General features: G+C 30.9%; 1 protein-coding gene across 4 annotated transcripts in view; it reads right to left on the bottom strand.

Moving 5' to 3' along the window:
* Nucleotides 1–112: 112 nt before the first annotated feature.
* The window catches only part of LOC117171339, a 204,736-nt gene continuing 203,335 nt past the window's right edge, over nucleotides 113–1,513 (bottom strand). For all 4 annotated transcript variants that reach the window (XM_033358567.1, XM_033358568.1, XM_033358570.1 and 1 more), the window contains exon 6: nucleotides 113–654. In XM_033358567.1, coding sequence (XP_033214458.1) covers nucleotides 578–654 — 77 coding nt within the window. In that variant the 3' untranslated portion in view covers nucleotides 113–577. The remainder of the gene's footprint in view (nucleotides 655–1,513) is intronic.

The following is a 1,513-nucleotide window of genomic DNA, read 5'->3' as shown; positions in this document are numbered from 1 at the left end:
AACAAAAAATATTTAGAAAATGTACATAACATATTACTACTAGGTCAACTGTTAAGAGGTATAAAAAGGAAAAAGAAGAGATAACGAAGGTCAATCATTTATTAGTCATTGCACTGATATTCTGTTCAAAACAATAACAATAATATTTTTTGAAAACTCGATAGGACGTTTTGCATTGGCCGTGCCGTGTCATCTGAGGTATCAAAGTAACATTCAGAAGAATAGAAAACACCTTAGGCATATTTTCGAAATGATTCGTCAGTATGCACGTAACATCACTAATCTAATACATAATGACATATTATTCGGATTACAACTTTACCACGCAGAGACGCTTGCTATGACATATTGTTTACAGGTAGACGTTCTGCTAAATTAGTAGCCTATTTACACAAATTACGTACGTCCGATACGCGTTTTAACAAAAAGGTCCTTTGCCTTTTTTTTTGCGTCCTGCACATTCGCTCGTCTTTTCAATTTAGCTCACTCTCACAACTTTTAATTTTTTACAAACAATTTACTCTTTCAACCACGTCATAACATTCAAACGCGCAAAAAAAGTCGAAGATTATTGATGTTATCTTAGACCACTCGACAGCAAACCGACTATCAACATCACGTAGGCCCATTCTTCTCTCTGACTGGCTGCACTTCCTTTAACAGAAGAAAAACCACTTTAGTTAGTTAAATATTCATGGTTAACGTAGGTCTGGTGAAAATTGCGGGGTCCATAGTAGTAAAAATTTAAACGTTATTTGATTTTGCATTTACATTTTAATTTGTGTTATTATAGGATAATTTGGGTCGATCCTGACAAAATTATATTTTTTAAGTTTTTTCCTGAATCTTTTTAAAGCATTGTTTGGTTCATTAATCAAAATTTCCATTGTCAGTTGCCCAGGCCTAACAATCCAGATTACAGAAAAAAGAGAGAACTTTTTTTAAAGTCACTGTTCAACACTCGGGATAAAAAATGAATCAGATATTAATTACACCAATCTTAGGAAATAAGTAAGCAGTAATTTTTTAATCCTAAAATAAGATTTTGGAGAGACAGATAAAGAATAATTCGATTTTAATTTAAAAAACGTTCTGAATTCTGAGATCAGAGATAGAAAAAAATTTTAACACAATGATTAATCTCGTCTCTGTGGAGTTACTAAATTTACCTTTTTCTCGAAACAATATGACTTAAAATAAAATCACAAAAATAAATTAGGAATATTGTTTTTTCTGAATTCAAAACTAATAACATTTCTTGCAATAAAATCACATTATTTTATCGTCTGTCACTCCAAAATTCTATTTGAAGACTAAGAAACTACTTTTGATTCCTTTCCTAATCATTATCTATCATAAATATTCAATTTCAATATTTATATAAGTCCAAAGTGGGTTTATGCCAGGAAGGTCATGTACGGATCAAATATTTAGCTTACGGCAAATAACAGAAAAAAGTTTGAGAGTATGAAAAAAAGTTTTCTGTGCATTTGTTGACCTAGAAAAAGCTTTT

The sequence above is a fragment of the Belonocnema kinseyi genome, chromosome 4, assembly GCF_010883055.1.
Source record: "Belonocnema kinseyi isolate 2016_QV_RU_SX_M_011 chromosome 4, B_treatae_v1, whole genome shotgun sequence".
Taxonomy (NCBI): domain Eukaryota; kingdom Metazoa; phylum Arthropoda; class Insecta; order Hymenoptera; family Cynipidae; genus Belonocnema; species Belonocnema kinseyi.
Note: the sequence above shows the minus strand (reverse complement) of the source record. Positions and strands in the feature narration are given on the sequence as shown.